At 58.4% G+C, this 21066-nt stretch overlaps 2 protein-coding genes across 4 annotated transcripts; one reads left to right on the top strand and one right to left on the bottom strand.

Annotated features, from left to right (window-relative positions):
- Positions 1–284: 284 nt before the first annotated feature.
- PHOX2A (paired like homeobox 2A) lies at positions 285–5653 on the top strand. The gene is made up of 3 exons (XM_017532931.2): positions 285–667; positions 3051–3238; positions 4121–5653. The coding sequence occupies exons 1-3, from the start codon at positions 451–453 to the stop codon at positions 4574–4576; spliced, it is 861 nt and encodes a 286-aa protein (XP_017388420.1). The 5' UTR covers positions 285–450; the 3' UTR covers positions 4577–5653.
- Positions 5243–19673, bottom strand: INPPL1 (inositol polyphosphate phosphatase like 1). 3 transcript variants are annotated; one of them, XM_017532927.2, is made up of 28 exons: positions 19443–19673; positions 16366–16429; positions 16121–16271; positions 15781–15901; positions 15397–15537; positions 15070–15163; positions 14873–14962; positions 14606–14701; positions 14355–14505; positions 14158–14264; positions 13733–13835; positions 13436–13632; positions 13014–13131; positions 12330–12426; positions 11900–12038; positions 11690–11789; positions 11502–11590; positions 11146–11227; positions 10924–11013; positions 10262–10375; positions 10034–10122; positions 9484–9571; positions 9232–9387; positions 8924–9002; positions 8688–8828; positions 6564–7236; positions 6178–6311; positions 5243–6090 (listed from the first exon to the last, which is right to left on the bottom strand). In XM_017532927.2, exons 1-28 carry the CDS (start codon positions 19637–19639, stop codon positions 6000–6002), a joined length of 3792 nt encoding a protein of 1263 aa, XP_017388416.1. In that variant the 5' UTR covers positions 19640–19673; the 3' UTR covers positions 5243–5999. The 3 variants fall into 3 exon arrangements, with proteins under 3 accessions (XP_017388416.1, XP_017388418.1, XP_017388419.1); XM_017532929.2 differs by having other exon boundaries at positions 8688–8777; XM_017532930.2 differs by lacking the exon at positions 6178–6311.
- Positions 19674–21066: the final 1393 nt, after the last annotated feature.

Here is a 21066-nt window from a genome sequence, read left to right as displayed (position 1 = left end):
CGGGAAAGGGGTCGGGACCCTCAGGTCTCGGACTCTCTGTAGGGACCGACGGTCTGCTCCGGATTGGGGCAGGATAGGGACACCGGGGATAGGGTCCCGCGCATCCCCGCTCCACATATATAGAGCCCTAAGAGGGCGGCGGGGAACCTTCGGGGTGGGGGTCGGGGCGGCTGAGGGCGGGTTCTGGGCCGCCCAGGCCCCGCCCCCCGGAGCTCGCCCCGCCCCGCCCCCTCCGCGGGGTCCTGCGCGTTAAAAGGCGCGCGGGCCGGGCCGGCTGCACTTGCGTTGCACCCGGGCGGAGTGCGGCCGCGACGGGGCGGGCGGACTCTCGGGCGCTCAGAGCTAGCCTCGGGTCCTCGGAGCCTGGCGCTCGAACCTCCCTTCCGACATCCACCCGGACCCCGACCCCAACCCGGCCTGCCCCGGCCCCCGCCCCCGCCCCCCGGGCCGATGGACTACTCCTACCTCAATTCGTACGACTCGTGCGTGGCGGCCATGGAGGCGTCCGCCTACGGCGACTTTGGCGCCTGCAGCCAGCCCGGCGGCTTCCAATACAGCCCCCTGCGGCCCACCTTCCCCGCGGCAGGGCCGCCCTGCCCCGCACTCGGCTCCTCCAACTGCGCGCTTGGCGCTCTACGCGACCACCAGCCCGCGCCCTACTCGGCAGGTGAGCGCAGCCCCGGCCCAGCTCTCCCTCCAATTCCTGCAGAATCCCCGGGCCCGCTCGCCAAATAAATGGACTGTCCCCCTCAACCGCCCCCATTCCTCCCTTGGCCAGACCCTCCAATGCCCCGAGAGACCCCCAGAATACTAGGTTCCCCTCCGCAAGCATGAGCCTCACCCTTTCATCGCTCCTGCTTCTTTTTCTCGTTGCCAGATCTCTGTCTCGTACCCTTCAGGTGAAGGAAATAGATCCCCATCCACCTCTGGGCCCCTTGTTAGGCCTTCCCCTCCCCACCTGCAAAGACTGATCACTAAACCTCTACAAGCCCTGGATCTTTGAAAAAGGCTCCCAGCTCAGTACTAACAACACTTACCACCCCACCCCATCACCCCTGCCCCACAAGATGCATGACCCCCCCCCCCAGCAAGGACCTCTGCAGGAAGCTGAGCTGCCCAGAGGAGAAGCTTCCTAGAGCCCCGGTGGCCATAAGGCCCCTCCCGCCCTGTCTTGGACCCATCCTGCCTGGGCCCGAACCCTTCTGCAGCCACCAAAACCAGACCTAGTAGCCCGCAATAAAGGGGCCCGGGTCATTAAACCGCTTGTATTTCCCCATTTCCCTACAGAGCCTCCCAGCTAGAGTCCTGCAGAACCCAGAAGCAGCTCCTGCATCCCCAAGATTTTTTTATCTAAGTCCCTGTCCAAACCCTCAACCTCACTGAGCTTCTCAGTCATCCCATCCCTCTGATTTGAGTCCCAGCCTGCCCTATGGAATTTTCTTATCTCTTTTCCTCGTGGGAAAACCACCTGGGACCCAAGTAGAAGACTGGGGCCTAAGGGCCGGGTGTGACGCCTGTAATCCCAGCACTTTGGGAGGCCAAGGCGGGTGGATCACTTGAGGTCAGGAGTTCGAGACCAGCCTGACCAACATGGTGAAACCCCATCTCTACTAAAAATACAAAAAAAAAAAAAAAAATTAGCCAGGCGTGATGGCCCACGAATGTAATCCCATCTACTTGGGAGGCTGAGGCAGGAGAATTGCTTGAAACCGGGAGGCAGAGGTTGCAATGAGCTGAGACTGTGCCATTGCACTCCAGCCTGAGCGACAGAATGAGACTCCGTCTCGAAAGAAAAAAAAAAAAAAAATCCCTAGGGTGGGGACTGCGGGGAGAGATATGAAAAATGAGAACCAGGGTGGGAAGATTGGATACCCTGAACTATGAGGGTGGGGATTAGGGAGAGGGGAGACAGGCTCCAGAGATACAGGGTTTTGAGACCAGGGAGATGGGGATAAGGTACAGAGAGATGGAGCAGAGGTGGAAGCACTGGAAATCCTAGGAGAAATGGGGACTCAGAGTTGGGGAGACAGATAAAAATCAGGTGATGGGACCAAGAGAGATTAGAATAGAGATGAGGAAGATGGGGATACAAATGGGGTGCTGGAGGCAAGAATCAAGGGAGATGGAGACCTAGAGAGATGGACAAAGATGGAGATTGGAGACCACTGATGAATATGCTGATCTAAACCAGGGTTAGAGACACTGTGGGGCAGTGGAGACTGGGAGGGGTATAGGAAGAGAGTTGGGGGCTGAGTGTTGGCTTTGGAGGAGATGTGATATGGAGAAGTTGCCTGGGGAGGAAGAAGAAGGGCAAAGAGAAGATGGAAGAAGCCTTCTAAAAGAGAAGAGTGGCCAAGAAGGGGAAAATTGAAGAGAGATTCAAATGGAGGAAGATAAGGAAGAGGTGATCATCTAAAGGAGAATGGGGGTCAGGGGTGTGGGGCAGGATTGAAGAAATGAGGCTTGGGAAGGGGAGAGGTGGATAGGTAGAGGGAGCCGAATCTGTATACAGCTGAGAGCCCGTGGGAAGGTTGGTGGTAGGGCTGAATGGAGGGCCAGTGGGAGGGTCTCCGTTGCAGAGCCTTGGCTCAGAACTGGGTAGTGGGGAGACTGGCAATGGTGTTGAGACCTGACAGACATCCAGGTCCAGGGTTGATGGAGCACGACCTGAAGATGAGCTGAGAGACAGAAAGGAAGGGAGGGCTGGAGCCAGGGGTTGAACGGGGGTGCAGGGAACATGGGGAGGTGGAGGGAACAGGGCATGGGAGGAGGGCGACGACAGTGGTGGGGGTCTTGGCTGGAGTATTGGATTATGGTTTCCCCTTGGCGGCTTTTGGGGCTCAAGTCTCCGTGATCTCCGTCTGCTTTTATCCCACCAGCTCCATTGAGTGATAGGGAGGACGCTTGGCCCCAGGCTGCCGGGACCTAGAGGAGGGACCAGGCCAGGGACAGGGGAGGTGTGCGATTCCCCCTGGAACTGGATACAAGGGGTTGAACTCTGCTTCTCACTCCCCCATCCTCGTTGCCCTCCCTCCTGCACACACCCGCAGTGCCCTACAAGTTCTTCCCAGAGCCGTCTGGCCTGCACGAGAAGCGCAAGCAGAGGCGCATCCGCACCACGTTCACCAGCGCGCAGCTTAAGGAACTGGAACGCGTCTTCGCGGAGACTCACTACCCCGACATTTACACACGTGAGGAGCTGGCGCTCAAGATCGACCTCACTGAGGCTCGCGTGCAGGTGCGTGTATGCACGTGTGTGTTCGAGATTGTGTACGCCTGGAAGGAGGTGTGGGAACTTAATGCCTGACACCTGGGGGTGGGGGAATCCAGGCAGATGCAGCCCGAAGGCAGGGCGCAATCCTAGTGTGTTTGGGCAGCCTCGGGAGGCAGCAGGGCCAGAACTTGGAGACCCTTGGGAGACCTGATCTGTTTAGCTCCAGGCTGCCTCTGCTGTCTCCCTGCTAGAGCAGGACATTCCGAGTGATGCTTGAGCTAGGAGGGAGGAGTAGGAGCCCCAGGAGACCTCAGGGCGGAGCTGAGGAGGAGTGGGAGCTTGCTAGTCAGCACCCCTGGGGTTCCCTACCCGACGCTGCAGCTTTGAAAACCCGGAGCCCGGGAGGCTGAGGTTGTGGCAGGCGCAGGGCCGAAGAGAGCCGAGCTAGAGCAGGCTGTTGTCTGTACAACTCCGTGTACAGATGTTCAGTTGGTACGCCTTGACTGGACGCCCTGGACAAAAGGTTTCTCTGGTGCCCTAAACTGCTCTCCACAGCCCTGGAACACTCCAGGAGGGAAATCCCAGAGCTTCCTAAAAGAAGGCATTGGGGGAAGAACTTAGGGTGAGGGGGACGAAGGCAGGGTCCCCTCCCGGAGACCAAGAGTGCTGGGAGGCAGCGGAGTCCGCGGGCGAGTGGATCCCAAGGGCTAGAACCTGGGGATCTGGAGGCAGGCGCCAGTGGAGCGCGCAGAAGTCAGCGGGCTGTGCACGTACTGAAGGGCCGAAGGCCCCTCCAACTAGTAAGAACCCAGGCCGGGTTCTTTCGGAACCAGGATCTCACTCGAGCCTTGCGGCCGCGGGCTGACCCCACACGTTCTCCAGGCTGACTGGCCCCTGTGCCCGCAGGTCTGGTTCCAGAACCGCCGGGCCAAGTTCCGCAAACAGGAGCGTGCGGCCAGCGCCAAGGGCACTGCGGGCACGGCAGGCGCCAAGAAGGGCGAGGCGCGCTGCTCCTCCGAGGACGACGACTCTAAGGAGTCCACGTGCAGCCCCACGCCGGACAGCACCGCGTCGCTGCCGCCGCCACCGCCGCCTGCACCTGGCCTGGCCAGCCCGCGCCTGAGCCCCAGCCCGCTGCCTGTCGCCCTGGGCTCTGGACCGGGGCCTGGGCCGGGGCCACAGCCGCTCAAGGGCGCATTGTGGGCTGGCGTGACGGGCGGTGGGGGCGGTGGACCCGGTGCCGGAGCAGCCGAACTACTTAAGGCCTGGCAGCCGGCCGAGTCAGGCCCCGGGCCCTTCTCCGGGGTTCTGTCCTCCTTTCACCGGAAGCCCGGCCCCGCATTGAAGACCAATCTCTTCTAGCCGCCGGCCTCTGGAGGCTCCGAGCCTGCCCCCAAAGACATCCCTGCCCCTCCAGGACCTGACAGCCCCTCCCATCCTGGCCACCCATCTGGAAGTTCCCATCCGTCCCCAGTCTCTACTGTCTCACCCCTGGGTGTGTCCTCCCCAGTTCTGGAGACCAAGTCAGGGCCACTCTCGTCCTCACCCACCCTCTAGCTTTGCCTTCTTTGGAGGCGGGATCACATGAGGCCTGTCCATAACAGTGCCCTCAAAGTGAAGGTCCTGAAGAAGCGGCACAGCCCCCTTCCCTGGCTCTGCAGCGGCTGGGTCCCCCCTTACCTTGGTGACCACGAGAGTCCGCTGACTCACCCCTCGGGGCCGCCCTCCCTGGCTCTGCAATGACTGGGTCACTCCTTACCTTGGTGACCGGAAGAGCCCCCTGCCCCACGCCGCAGGCCCACCTGCCCTAATCCCACCCATAGAGAGGCTGGTGGTTGCCGGGATAATCAGTGGCCAGTGTCAGTTCATCCTGTATCCCCTCTCTTCTCTAGCCCATCTGGCACAGAGTGGACCCGTTAGAGGACTGGAGGGGCTGCCCAAGGAAAGGGACAGAGGGGTTCTCTTTTTTCCAATTTTTTTGGTTGTCCTTTTTCTTTGAAAAACTTGTAATTTATTGAGGTGAGTTTCACTCAATCCAAATAAAACTTAATTTATTGAAGACATCACACCGAAACCCTTTTGAGTGCCCAGGATGGGGACAGGCTGCCTGCAAGACCCTGTCCCAGGCTGAGACCCGCGAGGAACCTCCCTCCCCGCACCACCCTGCATCCCCAGCACAGAGCAGCACAGACCAGGAGACAGTGAGAACTAAGCAAACTGGCACTTTATGGCTGAGATCCTGCCCCACCCCAACCAACCCCAATATTAAGGTGCCCTCCCTCCCCCAACCCACACAAAACAGCTTAAATAAACCCCGGCCCGGTTCTCGGGCTATTCCTTCATTTCCGGATGGACACCCGCCCCCACCCCCAGCAGGAGAGGGGAAGTCCTGGCAGAGCTTCTCTCCTGTGGTTCAGGCCTGGTGGAGAGCCACAGAAACACCAGTAAAAGTGGGGGCCCAGATGTATCCAACTGGACCCCTGTGGGCAACCCTGGGGCTGGGAGGTGGGGTCCAGTAAAAGGACAGCACCAGAGTAACCAGCGTCCTCAGTAACCATGGCAACTGACCTTCTGCCCTGAGCCTAAAACAGCCATGGACAGGATGTCCTCATTAGGGCTCCAAATGATTGGGTAGTGGGGAATGCAGACCCCCAATAAATAGACACCCCATTAATAGGCAGAGAGATACTGCCCTGACCCTCACAACTTTTCAACCCTGGGGCCATATGTGGGCCTTGGTAGCAGGGAGGGGCTCTGAGTTCGCAGCTTTGTGGTGCCTCCGCTATCACTTGCTGAGCTGCAGGGTGTCCAGAAGGAGGCGCTTGTGAGCCGGGTCCTGCACCCCAGCCTCCTCCAGGTCCTCCTCAGTGATGTCACTGTGGGGTAAAAGAGGCTGGGAGGTGAGATGGGCTAGGGGGTCCTGAGGGCACCAGCTCCGCCCCCGGGGTCAGCCCCTCCCCAACCTGAGAAACTCCAAGTCGTCCCAGCCATTATGCACCAGGCCCTCCTCATAGCGCTCCAAGCCGATGGCCCGCAGCCAGGCGCCCATGCCCGCCTCGCCCAGCCTGCTGGCCCGCCCGCCCTGCGGGCACGGAGCCTAAGAAAACAGGGCATGTCAGGTGGAGCTCAGTGCCCCCTAGAGAAAGACCTGCAGACGGTCACTTTCTGCTGCATGCTCTGGGGAAAAGGGAGGGAAGGGCTGGGCTGCTTCATGTGTCTCCTAACTTCCTGGTGCTCAGTTCAGGGTGGAGGGGACATCCTGAGTGCTGAATGGTGCAGTGAAATGGTACCAGTCTGTAGGCAAGCACAGTCCTCAGGCACACCCAGCCAGCCACCCTGCTCCACACACCTCCTCTGCCAGGTCCTCCTGGATGCTCTCCCGGATACGGGGTGGAGGGAAGCTGAGGGGCCGGCCATAGTCAGACGGCAGTCCCCGGGGTGGCTGCAGTTCCAGGGGGCCTGGGAGGAGTGCTGAGCGTGCAGGCCCAGCAGGGGCGTAGTCCACCTCGCTCAGCGTCTTGGCCATCTGCAGCACCGAGCAGGACCTGTCGTCCCCACTGGCCACTTCCCCTAGGAAAGTGCTGGCTGGTGAGGGGCCTGGGGGCAGTGGGGGCCTTGGATGGGCTTTGGGAGGTGGTGGGCCACGGGCCTCACCCCCACCACGACCCCGGACCACTGGCCCTGGTAAAGGATCCAGGCCGGGGGGCAGGAAGATGGCTGAGTCTGGCAGTGGTGGAGGTGGAAAGTCTGGAGGGGGCAGAGTGCCTCCAGACTCCTCATCTGAAGAACTCCCCTCTCCCACACGAGGGGGTCGGTGGCGCCCAAGCTGTGGAGCAGGCACTGTGATGGCCACTTTGTTCTTGGTGGCAGGTGGGACAGGGGCCCTGGCAGGCGAGGGTGGCTCCGGGGGCAGCAGCTGGTGTGGGACCCCTTCAAGGACGTAGTAGGCAGGGTTATTGAAGCTGTTCTTGGGTGGAGGGGCCACCAGCCCTTCTGGTTCAGGAGCTCCCTCTGACTTCAACCTGGGTGTAGAAGCAGGATGACTAAGCCAGGACCCAGCAACCCAGATCTAAGGCAGTGGGAGCAATGGGAGAACTGGAAGGGAGTCAGAAGGGCCCCTGGTCCTAGACTTTCCCATGACCTTGAGCACATCACCTGCCTTTAGTTTATTCATCTCTAAAGTCAGGGGGAAGATAACCCTTTGAATAGATAACCCTACAGTCCTGTGCCTCACTTGCTAAGATTCTCAGATCTTTCATAACTTTTTTTTTTTTTTTTTTTTTGAGACCGAGTTTCACTCTTGTTACCCAGGCTGGAGTGCAATGGCACGATCTCGGCTCACTGCAACCTCCGCCTCCTGGGTTCAGGCAATTCTCCTGCCTCAGCCTCCTCAGTAGCTGGGATTACAGGCACGCGCCACCATGCCCAGCTAATGTTTTGTATTTTTAGTAGAGACGGGGTTTCACCGTGTTGACCAGGATGGTCTCGATCTCTTGACCTCGTGATCCACCCGCCTCGGCCTCCCAAAGTGCTGGGATTACAGGCTTGAGCCACCGCGCCCGGCCAGATCTTTCATAACTTTATATGTAACCATGAAACCGGAGCTTAAAGGGTCAGAATAGAGGTGCCAGAAGACAGGGCAAGTAAACCCTTTAATGAGAGGCCAGATTTGGAAAGCCTCTCAAGGCACCTGTGGTCAATCCACTGCAAAATCTTTCTCAGAGATTTAGGTGGGTCTTGCTCAAGCCTGGGGATAAAACCCCAGTGACTGACGATAGCTGAAGATGAGTAAAAAGTACCAAACTGAACCTAGGAGTTTGTAAGTTTAAGCAACAGTTGGATATAATTAGAAAGCAATCCTCACTTTCCCAAAGTGTGACACAGAGCACTAATTCCCCAGGATGGTAACAGTTATGTGGAAAATAAGCTTTCTGGCCCATTAAGTTTAGGAAACTAGATAAAATGAGTTGAAAAGGAGTTTCCTTCCTGTCCACATGCTCAGAGCTTTTGCTAATACTAATGTGCAGTGGGAATGTCTAAGAAAAGAATCTAGAAAAAAGTATTTCGCAAACCCATTTGACCACAAACCCATTTCAAGTGGGGCCTCTTGCTGGACAGAGTTCCAAAGAAGGTACCCTGGGAAATCCCAGGCCAAGCCGTGTGCCTCCTCCAAACAGAAGGCTCAAGTTAGGTCTGTTTACATGGATGGAACTGTCTTAGAAACAATTTCCAATTCCATTTTAAAAGGCGGAATTGAGAGGAAAGGCTGACTGTGCTCCTTTTGACTCAGAGCCACACCTAAGGGTAGTCTGGCTGGCCAGAGTAGCCACAGGCATAAGGGCACAGCACTTCTAACCACAGGATGGCAGAGCACCCAGGCAGCTGATAATCCCCAGGCCGCCCCTGAGATCCTGCAGGGGATAGTGATGGATAATTGGGGGGGGTGGGGTGTGTGACAGCTTCCTCCTCTCACCTGGGGGTCAAGGGCTCCTCCCGGGGAGCTGCTCGGGGTGGGGCTGGCGGCCTCCCAGTTGGTGGCGGTTTATCTGGCTCTTCAAATAACCTGGAGAGCGGGCAGGAGGCCTCTGTGAAAGCTGGCTTGCGGCTCCCTGACCTGCCAGGGATGTACAGGAGAGGGGAGATGAAGTGGGGCTGACCAGGTGCCCCTAGGTACCCTTTCACATGACATTCAACACAGCCCTAGCTCACCTGGGCTCCTGGCTGCCTCGGGACACAGAGGGCACTTTGCTCTTTGCTCCTGCCTCATCCTTATCAATGCTGATCCACTCTGAGGGGGGCAGGAAGGGAGACTCAGAGGAGACCTGGGCTCCTGGATCCCACAGACACCCACTGGGCCTCCTAGCCCTTTCCCAGCTATGCCTTGGAGCAGGACTATTCCCATCTGTGGCTACAGAACCTCCAGGTACCCCAGAGATTCCAACATGCCCCCCAACCCTGGTCCTGCCCTCCTAGATCTGTTCACACCACCCTATCTCACGTCCCAGTGGAGTCCCCACCATAGAGCCGCTCACGGGTGCCCAGGCGCTCCGTGGGCACCCGCACCTTCATGGAGCCACGGATATTGCCTGTCTCCTCGCCGCGGTGGGACAGGAAGGTCAGGAACTGTTGGGCCGTGCTGCCAATCATGGACTTGAGTGCAACCACACACTCCCCTAAGGGGCAGATGGGACAGACCAGCAAATTACCAAGCCAATCTAGGGCCCTAGTCTGGCTTCCTCCTGTTCCCGTCAGCACTCCTCACCCCTCACCATAGGATTCATAGCCATCCATTGACTTGACTGTGAGCAGGAGGTGCTGGTCCTGCAGGTACTCGATATCAGCCAGAATTGGTTTGAGCTGGGAAGCAGGGAGGCCCAGTGAGGAACAAAGCCCAGCCACTTCCCCCTGCCCCTCCCGCACACTGCCCCTGACACCACTCATTCCCCACCCTCAGGTCATCTGTGCTACTCACACTCAGCTCTTCAGGGAAGAGCCAAATCCTTAATGTAGAAGACACAGCCCTGTACGGGCCTTTTACAGCACTTAGCATCACAGTAACTAACTTTCTGTGTCCTCAGTAGCCAACACAGGACCTGACATTTAACAAAAGCTTAAGACGCATCTCCTGAATGAATAAACTGCAACAAGCTTCCACCTCCCAAAATAAAGCAAAGACCTTTATCCTCACTCATCCACACACACACACGCACACGTGCTCTGCTGGCCCTACACTCCCTCCCAGGCAGGCTCCCCAATAAATTATTCTGCACCCCTCTCTGTGCCCTCACCCATAAGCAGGGAACCTGCCCACAGCCTCACCGTGGGCAGCTGGCGTGAAGACCACTGCACTTTGAGGAAGTTGATGTTGTCACTGCTCTGGGCATCATTCTCAAAGCTCTTCTTGTATTCTGGGGTGAGGGTAGGAGACACCCAACTGAGTACCACCTCCTAGCTTCCCTTCCCCCTAAGTAGGGGGCTGACTGCTAGGGGCACCCTCTGGCCTCCCATCCCCCTTGGCCCACACCCAGCCCCTGCCCCGCCTCTTACCCTCCAGGCAGGTGGAGTAGAACTCAATAAAGAACTTGGTGCGGCTGGCTGTCTTCACAATGGCCTCGATGCTCTCAAACTCAATGTAGGCCTGGTCTGAAGTCTTTGAGAGCCCTGCAGGGAAAGGGAGGAGGGCAAACAGGAGGGCTGAGAGGGCATGAGAGGATCACAGGAGGACTGGGACAGAGGCAGGGCCCTGGGATTTGAAATCAGGGGCCCTGGCAGAACAGGAGGCAGGGCCAGGAGAGGCATCCCCAGTTCCAAGTCACCAATGGGGAAACTCCAGAGCTCAGACACTGGACCAGAGCAAAGAGACAACCCAAGGATAAAAGACCCATTGAAGAGGGTACTAGGGACCAGAATCCCTGTGGGATTACCCACCAACAACCTGCCACGCCTCCAGGCATATCAGCCCTAGGCAGACACAGACACACAGATTCATGTACACCCACGTATGTACACACATGCCCATGGGCATAGAACACTTGTGATGGCTCAGGTGCACAGACACCCTGACACATCACACCTTCAGAAACACTCCTGCACTCACTGGTACACATTCACACACACACTTACATAGTCAAACCTATGGTACATCCCAAAGCCACCACCGGTGCCCACCCAGATTATGCCACATCCACAAGCATATCTGGAACAGTCACCTTTCTTGGAGATGAACTGGGAGGTAACTCCAACCTCAAATGTCCCAAACACAGGGGAGTGGTCGCTGGAGACGATGTCATCAGTACAACCTGGGGAGTGGGGATAGGAATGGGGACTCAGGGGGAATAGTCCTGCCCTCTGCTCCCACCTCCCAAAGTTAAGGCAGAGTCCAGAAGGGGACCACTCCATATCCCCCATCACCCTGTCCAGGAAGCTCTGACCATAAGAATTGCAGATGACATGAGTTTCAGGGTAGGATTTCCACAGAATCCGATCACACCATGAGGGCACATTGGTCCGGACCTGGGGCAGGGGATGGCAGCATGGTTAGCACTGATAGCTAGGGGGCTGCTTGGCATGGACCCCACTTCAGAGTTGATGAGTCCCCACACTTCTATTACAAGGGGCCCCAGCACCCACCTCCCTTCTTGGATCCTCACAATACCCAGAATCACCCAAAGGTCTCAGAGGGGCCATGGAGGCTGGACTGGTAGCTGCAGAGGCCCACACCCTTCACCCAAATTCTTGATTCGTCCCAGGCCTGGTGTCCCCCAAGGCCCATGCTGTTTTGGCTCACCCCAGTTGGTTTCTGCTTGTGCCAGGCATATGTGTCCCGGGAACCCCGCTCATAGCGGTAGGTGGGTGGGAAGGAGATCTCCTCCTCACCTAAGAAAGCAGGGGACAGGTGGGGTTCAGGGCCCTGACACCCAGAGATACCACAAGCCTCCCAGCCCTCAGCTCTCCACCTGCCAGGCCCACACTCACTGAATCGAAGGAAGACCTTGTGCTTCTCCCGCTCCAGGTTGAGCTGGTCCACCCTGAGCAGGGGCTCAAACTCCTTCCTGCTGATGTAGTTCAGGATCTCCTGGGGTGGGGGACACAAAGGCTGGAAACTTTCCTCCTGAGCTAGAACCAGGGGTGATAGCCCATGTGGTCCTTAGTCTCCCTACAGCCACGGCAGGGCCCTGCTCGTACCTGGATATCCATGTCCAGGCGGTAGTTAAGGTCCCCAAACCAGAAGAGGTGTGTGAAACGCAGAGAGATGTCAAAGGCACTGAGCTGCCGGTCGCCCAGCGAGAGCAGCCGCAGGATGTCCAAGTAGTTCTGGTTCCTCCTAGAGTGAGGGGTGCAGGGTGGGGAGGAGGAGATCCCCAGGGTCAGGGCCAGAAGACAAAGATAGGCATAAAGGGAAGAAATCTCGGCAGTCAGGGATGGGGTAGGGATCTGGGTCCCTGGAGACAAGGTCAGGGTTGGGAACAGAAGGGTCTTGAGTTGGGATAAGAGAGCAGGGGGTCTCTGGAGACAGGCCTACAGGAGGGTCATGGACTCAGATATGGGAGTGGGAACAGGCCTTGGGTAAACAGGAGATGGGTGTAAACAGACCACAAGAAAGGTGCCCCCTCACCGAGCCGTCTTCTCACTTCCTGAGGTGAGGTGACAATTCACAAAGCCAAATGAGGTGCCATTGAACATGAAGGAGACGCCCACAGCCCCCTTGTTCCCTGTTAAGGCAAGCAAGAGAGGAAGGCCAAGGTCACCCTCAGAGGGCTCCCAACTCTCCCTTCTGCTTCTCAAAGCCAAAGTGAGAGGATCCTCCTGCTGAGCCCACCAGACACTTTGACGTGGGCGGGCCCCTGCACACACCCACACCTTCCCTGGGGGTCCTCACTGGGCACACATGGTCTATGTGGATGGCCTAAGTCTGTCTGTATGCGTGAGTACAGCCCCTGGAGATCTCCGGGGGCCCCAAGGGTGAAGTTGAAAGGCCCTGCAGATTCTCAACAGAATCTATCCTGAGAGAGGACCAGACCGAAAATCAGGAGACCTTGCTGTGTGACCTTGGACAGGGCACCTCAACCACTCTGGGTTTGAGTTTTATCATCTGCGAAAAGCGGGTAATTATCCTAGCCTTGCCTTCCCAGGGAGGCTGAGAGAGATTTCGAATATGAATGTGCTTTCCAAAGTTCAAAGTACCCTACATATGGGGAAGTGAAGATCACCAAAAACAGGGGATCCTAGGCTAAAGAGGAAGGAGAAGCCATGGACAGAGGGACACTGCCACCCTTGGGCACCCACCAGCCCTGCTTACCCAGGGTGTTGGCAATGCCAGTCTTCACACTGGACGTACTGACATGGCTGATACGGTTCTCGTGCTCTGGCTTGACCAGCACCGCCACCTTGATGTTCCACAGTGATTGCATGGCAATCTAGGTGGAGAGTGCATGGTCACCATTGCCCTGCTGCACCCACTGCCTGCATTTCCCCCTGGATGATAAATAGACTTTTGTGTCCATCACAGGATAGGAAGGCTTGCCACCCCTCTTCCTAAGGGACTGGAGAGAAATGGTTCCTCTTGTGGCGTGAAGGACTCAGGTCAGATCTCCCAAAGGATATGCTCCAGGACCAGAGAAAAAGCCAGTGAGGCTGAGCTCCTACTTCATGTGCCCATGAAGTAGGATAGTTTGGAGGTGGTGTGTGAGGACAGGGGCTGCACAAGATGACCCTCCTCACCGGGCGGTAATCCAGATCCGTAAGCTCCTTGAGGCCCCCACGTAGTAGGTCCAGCCACTCACGGTCGCCCACTGAGTTCTCCTGAGTCCCAAAGACATATATGTCATGGGGTATGGTCACTGTGACCTCATCCAGGGTCTTTCCCAGACCCTTCGATGTGAACCAGGATGTCACGTTTTTCGGAGGTGGTACACTTCCTGGAGATGAAGGGGGTGAGGTGGGTCTGGAGGGGTTAGCCCCCTGCTCTGGGGCCATCGCTCTCCCCGACCCCAGCCCCAGCCCAAGCTTGTGCCTGACCCATGTTCCAGGTGCCTATGAAGACAGAGATCATGTCCGGCTCATCCTGCTTGGAGTGCTTGTTCTTCATGAGCTGCAGCAGCTGGCAAAAGGCCTCCCGCTTCTGGAAGAACAGCAGCCACTCAGGAGCAGGTAGGCATTCCGGAAGCCCCCCTTCCACAGGGATACCCTGCTAGACAGCTCATGTCCATGAGGAGAGGTCTGTCTGGTTCTCCACTGTATACCCACTGCTCAAGCATGTAACAGTGCTGTAAATGTTATCCACCCTCAGGCCACCCGTTCTCAACACTGTCACCTGGCAGACTCACCCCTGCCAGGAGGGATGGCATGCCTACATCATGTGTTCCTTCTGTTCCCATCCAATGGGAAGCGCCCATGTGAGGACCCCGGCTGTCCCCAGTGGCCTGGCCCAGCCTGCTGCTCACCCGGGCACTGACAAAGATGAAGTCCTTGCGCTGAGTCCGGTCCTTCTCCTTTTCAAACACAACACCCAGCTTGTTCTGGACACGCTGGGACTTAATGAGCTGGCGGACTAGGGCATGAAGGACGGGTCACATGGGCCTGTGCCCCTAGGCTGGGGGCTCCCCCCTGCCCACCCCTCCCAGGTCTGGCCCTGGCTCACTGCGGTCATGCGTGAAGGTGGTCCAGTCCTCCTGCGAGTCCCGCTGTCTCCGCAGCAGCACCAGCCGCCCACCCTCCACATCCACGCTCAGTGTGAACTTCTGCGACTTCCCGATCTTGGTCAGGTCACCCAGGGTCACATCTAGCTTCACCTGCAGGCCAGGTGGAAGGCTGCTGACAAGACCTTAGGGCAGGCAGCACCCCAGTCCCCTCCAACTGCCCTTTGCCCCATGAGGCCCCACTGCCATGTACCTCAAAGGCCTGCACAGGGATGGTCTTGGCCTTACGTGTGGATGGCTGCGGAGCCGGGGGTGCTGTGGAGCTCATGTCCTGTAGGGCCTTCAGGGCCTGGAGGGATTAAGGGCAGGGTGAAGTCAGGGGACACACTGAAGCCTGGGGCAGGGAGGGACACAATTGACGCTGGGGCCAATGTTAAGTTGTAGACTCAAGGTTGAGATCAGTGCTAAGCTAATGACAGTGGCCAGTGAATCGGCGGGCAAGGGTCAGAGGTCATGCCACCTTCTTCTGAATGCCTGACAGGAAGTCCTTTAGCACTGACAGCTTCATCACCAGGCTCTCTAGTTCCTGCTCCCCTGTCTGTGGCAGGTTCTGCGGGGGGAGAAAGAACCAGGCTTGTATAACAGTCACCTAAGCAGAGCCTCCCAGCCAACTCCAGAACACGAACCCACCTCCCGGAGGTCTCCCTACAATCCCACCTGCTGCTGCAAAAGGCGGGTCACCATCGGCGAGCTCTGCTGGTCAAACACCTTGGACAGGATCTCCAGGCCTGACAGGACCTTGTCCACCTCACTAGGGGAGACATCAGGTCAGAAGAATTCCCACCCAGACCTAAGTACAGGAAAGGGGGTGCTGGGTGTAGCCTCCACCTCACCACAAGGATAAAGGGTACCAGGTAAGGAAAGTCAGCAAGTAGTGGCTAGTTGACTGTTCAGGGTCAGAGGTCAGGGCACCTGTACAGCCAGGGAGCAGGCAAGCACAGGTCAGAAGTAAGGGTAATGCATGGAGCTGGATGTCCCAGATACCTGTGCAGCCTCCGACATGAGGTGGCGAGGGTACGGGTGAGGTGGGGCAGGTGGCTGGCTCCACCCCGCACAGCCTCCAGGTCCAGCCCGTAGCTGCCTTTCAGGTACTCGTGTGAGACGGTGCTTAGCCCATTGGGAGCACTTCGGGAAGGGGTAAAGAAGTCAGTGGAGGTCCTGCTGTCCTGTCCCAGCACCCCTGCCCCATCCCTAGAAGAGACAGTATTTGTGGCAACCAGGATGGGATGAATCAGGGCATCTGCCTCTGGGCTGAGGTAGGGTGGGGGGTCCCTGGTGAGGGCTTAGAAGGCCTCTGCACCTTTAGTAGGAAAACAGTTCTCAAAGGAGAAAGAGTCTCCTGCTCAGTGGATGGGGTAGGGGTCTCACCTCTCAGCAGCTGGAGTTGTGGGAGTCTCAGGGATTGGCAGGGGACTGCTGGGCCCAGTGTGGGCAGAAATGCTGGTAGAGCCAGAGCGCGGGGGCAGCGGGGGCTTGTCATCCTCCCCATCTGTGGGCAGAGGTCAGTGGGCAGCTATCTGGGCCTCCCACACACGGTGGGAGGCATAATGCAGCTGCAAAGTGACTTCCGTGGAAAGAGGGATAAAGGGTGCCGGCATCATGGCCAAGGGCAAGGGGGCTACAGGAGAGGTAGGGTTGAGAATCGGGGCTGGGAAGATGCAGGGAGAGCCAAGGGACAGGGGCAGGGAGGGAACCCACACACTAGTACCTGAGGCATCCCGGTCATCTGGAGGGTCCGGCTCCCGCTCCCCCTCTACAGGAAGCAGCAGGGCACATACAAGGCCCTGGTTAGGCTGGGCATACAGGCCGATAAGCTCGCCCAGGGTCTGGAAGCGGCGCACAGGCACACCCTGTGAGGTCTGTGGGCCAGCAAGGGTGGGAGGAAGGGTCAGCCAGATGGTCCCCAAGCCCTAAGCTGGATCAAGGTCAGGGGTCAAGGGCCCAAGGTCCTACCTGCACAGCCAAGAAATCTTCTCCATCAGGCAGAATTCGATACGTGTGCACATGCTTCTGATACCTACACCAAGGCAGGGCCAGAATCTGTCACTCCCAGGCTAGTAAGACCCAAAGCACCCCTTCTTCCTGCCAGAAGCTCAGCATCCCAACACCCTCAGCTTGGTTTCCCTCAACCCACCTGCCCAGACTGCACAGGGTTAATGATGGGCTGGTCCACTTCCACCCTCCTAGTGTTGCCAATAAGGGCAGGATTGACCAGAACACCCCCCTCTCCCCACCAGACCTACAGACTCCACACCCACCACAGGGCAGGGCCCGGGAAGCAACAGGCAGCTCTTTTGTGGCCTCCACAGCTGTCTAAACAGCCCCTCTAGGCTGTGGTACCAGTCTGGGCCCCCCGCCAGAGTAAGAGTCTTCAGAAGCCTGGTTAGCCTCTGCACACACAGGCAACATGCTAATATGCGTGTGCCTCCTGTATTTATGCTGCTGTCTGGCTCTGCTGGAGTCAGGTATGTCTAGGGCAGTTTTGCCGAGGAGTGTGGGGGCATCACCCTAGGCTTTCCCACCGAAGAGGGCCCCCATGGGAGACCTGGGCCTCTAGGAGCCCCAAGCCAAGGAGGGGCAACAGGGGTGCTGACAGACGGCGGCCGCAGCTGAACAGGTGACAGCTGAGCCAGGTGCATACTCAGTGGGGGATGGAAAATCCTCTGCCTCCACACCTCAGGGCGTGTTTCCCCCAGGAGTTACCCAGGAGGAGTCACCCTAGGTGTTGGGCAGGAAGGAGATGAGGACCCCCCACACCATGGCCCCCTCAGTGGCTCTCCTGGCTGCTTATGCTGGGTGTCTGCCTGTGACCCGGTGTTCCTTGGTAGACTATTATAGACACTGTCTGTGTTTATTGCAATAGCATACCATTGACTAAATCCTATCTGTGACAGGCTGGGTACCCAGTGTCCTATAGATCTTATTTAATTCTCACATTTTTAAGCAGATATTATTATCCCCTTTCTCCAGCTGAGGAAACAGGCTCAAAGAGGAAAAGTGATTTGCCTAAGGTCACAGAGTAAGTGAAAGGTAGAGTTGGGATTTTAAACCATGGCAAAAGCCAGGGCGGTATCCTGGCCTGCTGGTCAGATTGCTTGTGCCTGCTGGGGCTGGGGCATGTCTTGCATGTTATCCATGAGCACCCGAAATGTATATAGGTAAGCAAGTGTGTGTGTATTAAGCAAATCTAAGATATTGCCCTCATCTGATTGCCGACATCTGATCCTTAAGCCCCAGGCTCTTGAGATTCAGGGAGAAGCCAGTCAGCTGGCAAACCTGAAGCCCCCACTCACAGTGAGACCCCCTCACCCCATTCACAGCCTCCCCTGGCAATGGGGCCAGGATTCTGCCTCTACTGGGACAATAATGTTCCTTACCCAGACACAGGCCCCAGCTGTCCCCCTCCCACTCAACAGCTGACCCAGCACCTGCCTCCCTCCCCAGCCTAATTAGAGGGTATGCCTCAGAGGGGGCTGGGAGGCAGGACTCCGAGATATTCATCTGCCTGGTCTGTCCCTCCTTAGTCTCCCCCTACGGGCCTCAGACTTGAGGCATAAGCTGAGACTTATAGGGCCCCTTCCTTGCTGGGTCAATTGCCTAGGCGAGTTTTTCAACCTCCATACCACTGACATTTTGGATTGCAGTTCTTTGTTGTGAGGGATTGTCTTGTGCACTGTAGAATATTTAGCAGTATTCCTGGCTTCTACCCACTAGATGTCAATAGCATCATCCCAGTTGTAACAATTAAAAATGACCCCCGGCTGGGCGAGGTGGCTCACACCTGTAATCCTAGCAGTTTGGGAGGCCAAGGTGGGTGGATCACTTGAGGTCAGGAGTTCAAGACCAGCCTGGCCAATATGGTGAAACACCATCTCTACTAAAAATACAAAAATTAGCCGGGCTTGATGGTGAGCGCCTGTAATCCCAACTACTTAGGAGGCTGAGGCAAAAGAACCGTCTGAACCCAGAAGTCGGAGGTTGCAGTGAGCCATGATCATGATACTGCACTCCAGCCTGGGCAACAGAGTGAGACTCTGTCAAAAAAAAAAAAAAAAAAAAAGTCTTCCGTGGTCTAGGTCAATGTGCCCCCTAACCAAAGATGTCAGGAGAACAAAGGGGTAAGGAACCAACATCGGGAGGAGTTTGGGAGGGAGTTCACAGGGCTAAGAAAGATCTAAATAAAGCAGCCCCCCCCTCAAGATTCCCACTCACTACTCCCACTGAGAGGCCCACAGAAGCCAACTCAGTGTCAGACTCCAAGGCAGGGGGTACAGGACAGGGAGAAGACTGCAAAACCATAAGTGCTAACTCACCCCAGCACCACTACCACACTTGGCTGACAGGCACAGCCGCAGGACCCGGCCCACTCAGACAAGCGCCAAGTCTAGCTCTGTTCTCAGCACTGGTAGCTCAGGGGGCTAGGACAGTCAGGTAACCAGGGCTCAAGCCCAGAGCCAGAGCTCAAACACTCACTCATTGGTTCATAAATAATAGCAAGGTCCCATACAGCCTCAGCCACTGCTTCCCCAAGCCTTCCTCTCTACACCACCCACCACCACCCCCATCAGCCATACACAGCCAGGCAGAATCCCAGAGCACAGAAAGGAGCCCTAAGGAAGCTGCCGGGCACCCCACACACCCCGTCAGTCCCTCTATCCCAACTCCCTCTCCTGCTCACCACTCAGTCCCTATCCAAACGGGACTGCACACAACGTGGAAGGCACATCCTCTCCCCTGCTCCCTGGAGGATGCCTGAAGGGGTCTGCCGGGAAATACCCGAATTTTTCGTCCATCACAGCCACACTGGGCCGCAGAACCCCACATCCTCTGCCCTCAAGGCTCCTGAAAGTGCCCCAAGGCACACAGCAGGAAGTGCCCCTGCATCCTTCCTCAGACCCAGGAGAAAGCCAAGACCCCTACTCTGGCGGTTGGAGGCGGGTCTGGAATCCCACCATCCCAGGCACCCTGACCCGGGCCCTCCCCACACTCCCAGTCTCAGCCAGCCCACAAGGAGCTCCCGCCCCACTCACAGGACGCAGAGCGCGAAGGCCCCCGCTACGCTCTCGCTGTCTCGGACCAGGAAGCTGCCATCTCGGCCTGCCCGGGCCAGCAGCTCCTCCGCAGCCGCGCGGCTCAGGTCGCGGTGGTACCAGGCGGGGGCCTGGCTGCCCAGCGAGCCCCCTGGCGCTGCGCCCCCCGGGCCCGGCGCCCCGCAGGCCGAAGCCATGGCCCGCGCAGGGCTCAGCGCTGCCCGGGCCCGCCGCCCCGCGCCATCCGCCCCGGGACGCTAGGGGCTAAGGCTGGGGCTGGGGCCGGGCCCGGGACGCGGGGCCCGGGCTTTAGGATCCGTGGGCCCGACAGAGACGAGGGTCGGGACTCGGCGCTCCGCGGCGGAGGCCGCCTAGTTTGCCGCGCAGCCGCTGCTGCCCGCAGCGCCGGCCTCAACTTGAAGAGAAAGAAAAGTTTGTTCAGAGGAGGCGGGGGAGGGGCGGGAGCGGAGCGCAGAGCCGGCGGCCGCCCCCTCCCCCTCCGCTCGGCCCGCAGCCCTGGCTGCCCCTGCCCCCAGCCTCCTCCAGCGGGGATGGTGCCCCCACCTTCCCGCTGGGCCTGGGATCTCCCAGACCTCACGATGATACTGCCTCCATCACTCACCCGAAGAGATCCAGTCCCCAAACCCCCATCGAAATGTAAGTCCTCCCATCCTGGTCCCGACACTTCGGGATCCAGGCACCTCCCGGAAAATTCGGCGCTCTTCAGTTCTCCCAGTGATATGACCCCTATGCCCCATAAAGGTCTGATTCCACTCCACGGCTTTTCCTCTCGGCCCCGGTACAGCTTGGCTGCATCGAGTTCCCCAAACCTGCGAAGGATCCAGGACGACCCCCCAATCCTCTTCCCTCCACCTATGCGGGCAGGGCCCCCCAACTCCCAAGAAACGCAGCCCCCTAACTCCGCGGGGTCCGGACTCCGGCAAATCCCACGAGGAGATCCCCTCCATGAAGATCCGCTCCCCCAGATGAGGTGCGAAGTCCTCGAGCCCCTCACGCAGCCCCTCCCAGCCCGGCAGAGCCCTTCCCCCTCTCGGCCAAGTTCCCCAGCACCGGCCCCCACACCCGCAGGCCAGGCCTTGGCGGGGTTCAGCAGTCCGAGGTCAGGAGGCTCCCCTGGCCCGTCTAGGAAAAAGTTCCCTCCCGGGATCCCGGCCGCCGCACGCAGACCCCCACCTCCCAGGCTGCTCCGGCGCCCCCTTCCCCGGACAGCGTCCCTGAGCTCCCGGCGGCCACTTAAGATGGCCATCCGCGCGCGCCCCCGCCCTCCGCGCAGCCCGCCCCGCCCCGCGCCGCCCCGGGGACTCGGGGAAAGCACTGCGCTCCGCCTCACCCCGCCCCGCGCCTCGGTCCCGGAGCCGCTGGCCCGCCGGGTGACCTCGGCCAATTCGCGGCGCGGGGCTGAGCCTCGGCTTCCCGCTCTGGAAAATGGGGATCCTGTGGCGAGGGCCGCCTCTGGGGGCCGGGCTCGTACTGTGCTCGGCACCCGGCTTGGCGCCCCGCCCGCGCTCCCGAAAGGCGGCTATTTTTATTATTAATTAAGGAGGAACGAAGGTGACAGCTGTGTAAACTGTAAAGCGCGGCTGCGGGACAAACGGGTATTATT

This window comes from Cebus imitator, unplaced genomic scaffold (genome assembly GCF_001604975.1).
Source record: "Cebus imitator isolate Cc_AM_T3 unplaced genomic scaffold, Cebus_imitator-1.0 Scaffold79, whole genome shotgun sequence".
Classification (NCBI taxonomy): domain Eukaryota; kingdom Metazoa; phylum Chordata; class Mammalia; order Primates; family Cebidae; genus Cebus; species Cebus imitator.
Note: the sequence above shows the minus strand (reverse complement) of the source record. Positions and strands in the feature narration are given on the sequence as shown.